Source organism: Phoxinus phoxinus, assembly GCF_949152265.1.
Source record: "Phoxinus phoxinus genome assembly, chromosome: 20".
In the NCBI taxonomy this organism is placed as follows: domain Eukaryota; kingdom Metazoa; phylum Chordata; class Actinopteri; order Cypriniformes; family Leuciscidae; genus Phoxinus; species Phoxinus phoxinus.
The window spans coordinates 32561611-32562565 of record NC_136895.1 but is presented as its reverse complement, the minus strand read 5'-3'; the positions used below and the strand labels follow the sequence as shown (position 1 = coordinate 32562565).

At 46.2% G+C, this 955-nt stretch overlaps 1 protein-coding gene across 1 annotated transcript in view; it reads left to right on the top strand.

Moving 5' to 3' along the window:
- The window catches only part of nckipsd (NCK interacting protein with SH3 domain), a gene marked incomplete at its 5' end in the record, with an annotated part of 52167 nt that extends 51350 nt beyond the window's left edge, over positions 1-817 (top strand). Inside the window, one exon of the mRNA XM_079592231.1 lies at positions 319-817. Coding sequence (XP_079448357.1) covers positions 319-519 — 201 coding nt within the window. The 3' untranslated portion in view covers positions 520-817. The remainder of the gene's footprint in view (positions 1-318) is intronic.
- Between the last annotated feature and the right edge of the window lie 138 nt (positions 818-955).

The following is a 955-nucleotide window of genomic DNA, read 5'->3' as shown; positions in this document are numbered from 1 at the left end:
ATCAAAACTAGCGTTGTCTGGACAATAACTTTATTCTAGATCTGACCACTGTTACTGTAATCTCCTGCTATCACTGTAAAGCTGCTGTGGAACTCTCGGTGTTGTTAAAAGCGCTGTATAGATGAGGGTGACTTGATCAGTGCTGTGAGGGTCATGTGACCAGCGCTGCGAGGGTCATGTCACCAGCACTGTGAGGGTCATGTCACCAGTGCTGTGAGGGTCATGTGATCAGCGCTGTGAGGGTCATGTCACCAGTGCTGTGAGGGTCATGTGACCAGCGCTGCGAGGGTCATGTGACGCGTGTCTCTCTCTCCTCAGATGCGGATGGAGTATCTGTCTCTGATGCTCAACATCATGCGCTCCACTGATTACCTGGAGCACCGGCACCGGCTGACGGACCTGCGTGCGGCGCTGCAGAGGATTCTGGGAGAGGAGGATTGTGGGATGGATCCGGGAGCCAGCGGACAGATGGACAGACTCATCGTGCAGCAGATCTACCAGGAGTTTCCTCACATCTGATCCGCTAACCTGCTAGTCTTACTGCTAAACCTTCACTACCCGCTTATAACGTGTTCGTGTCATTCTGTTCTATTGGTGACCTTTGACCCTGTGATCACTAACGCTAACCCTCTGACGAGAGCCCTAACTACACTCACCGGTTCGTGGAATATGAGTTTACAGTATTAATACATTGATCTGTGTGTTTCACTGCTAAATGATCTATTTTTCCTCTTTTGGGTTTTTGTTCTGAAGGGAAACGTAATAATATATTTTCTTAACGGTGAAAGACTAATAAAGTGCTGCTGTGCTAATGCCCCTGAAGTATGTGCGTCTGTGATTCTTCTAAACCTGTATATTGTATGGAAGACATTTTATCCACATAAAGGAAAAAAATCTAAATCTAAATTCTGACATAAAAGTCTAAACAATGAAACGAAGTAATTTATGAGATGCA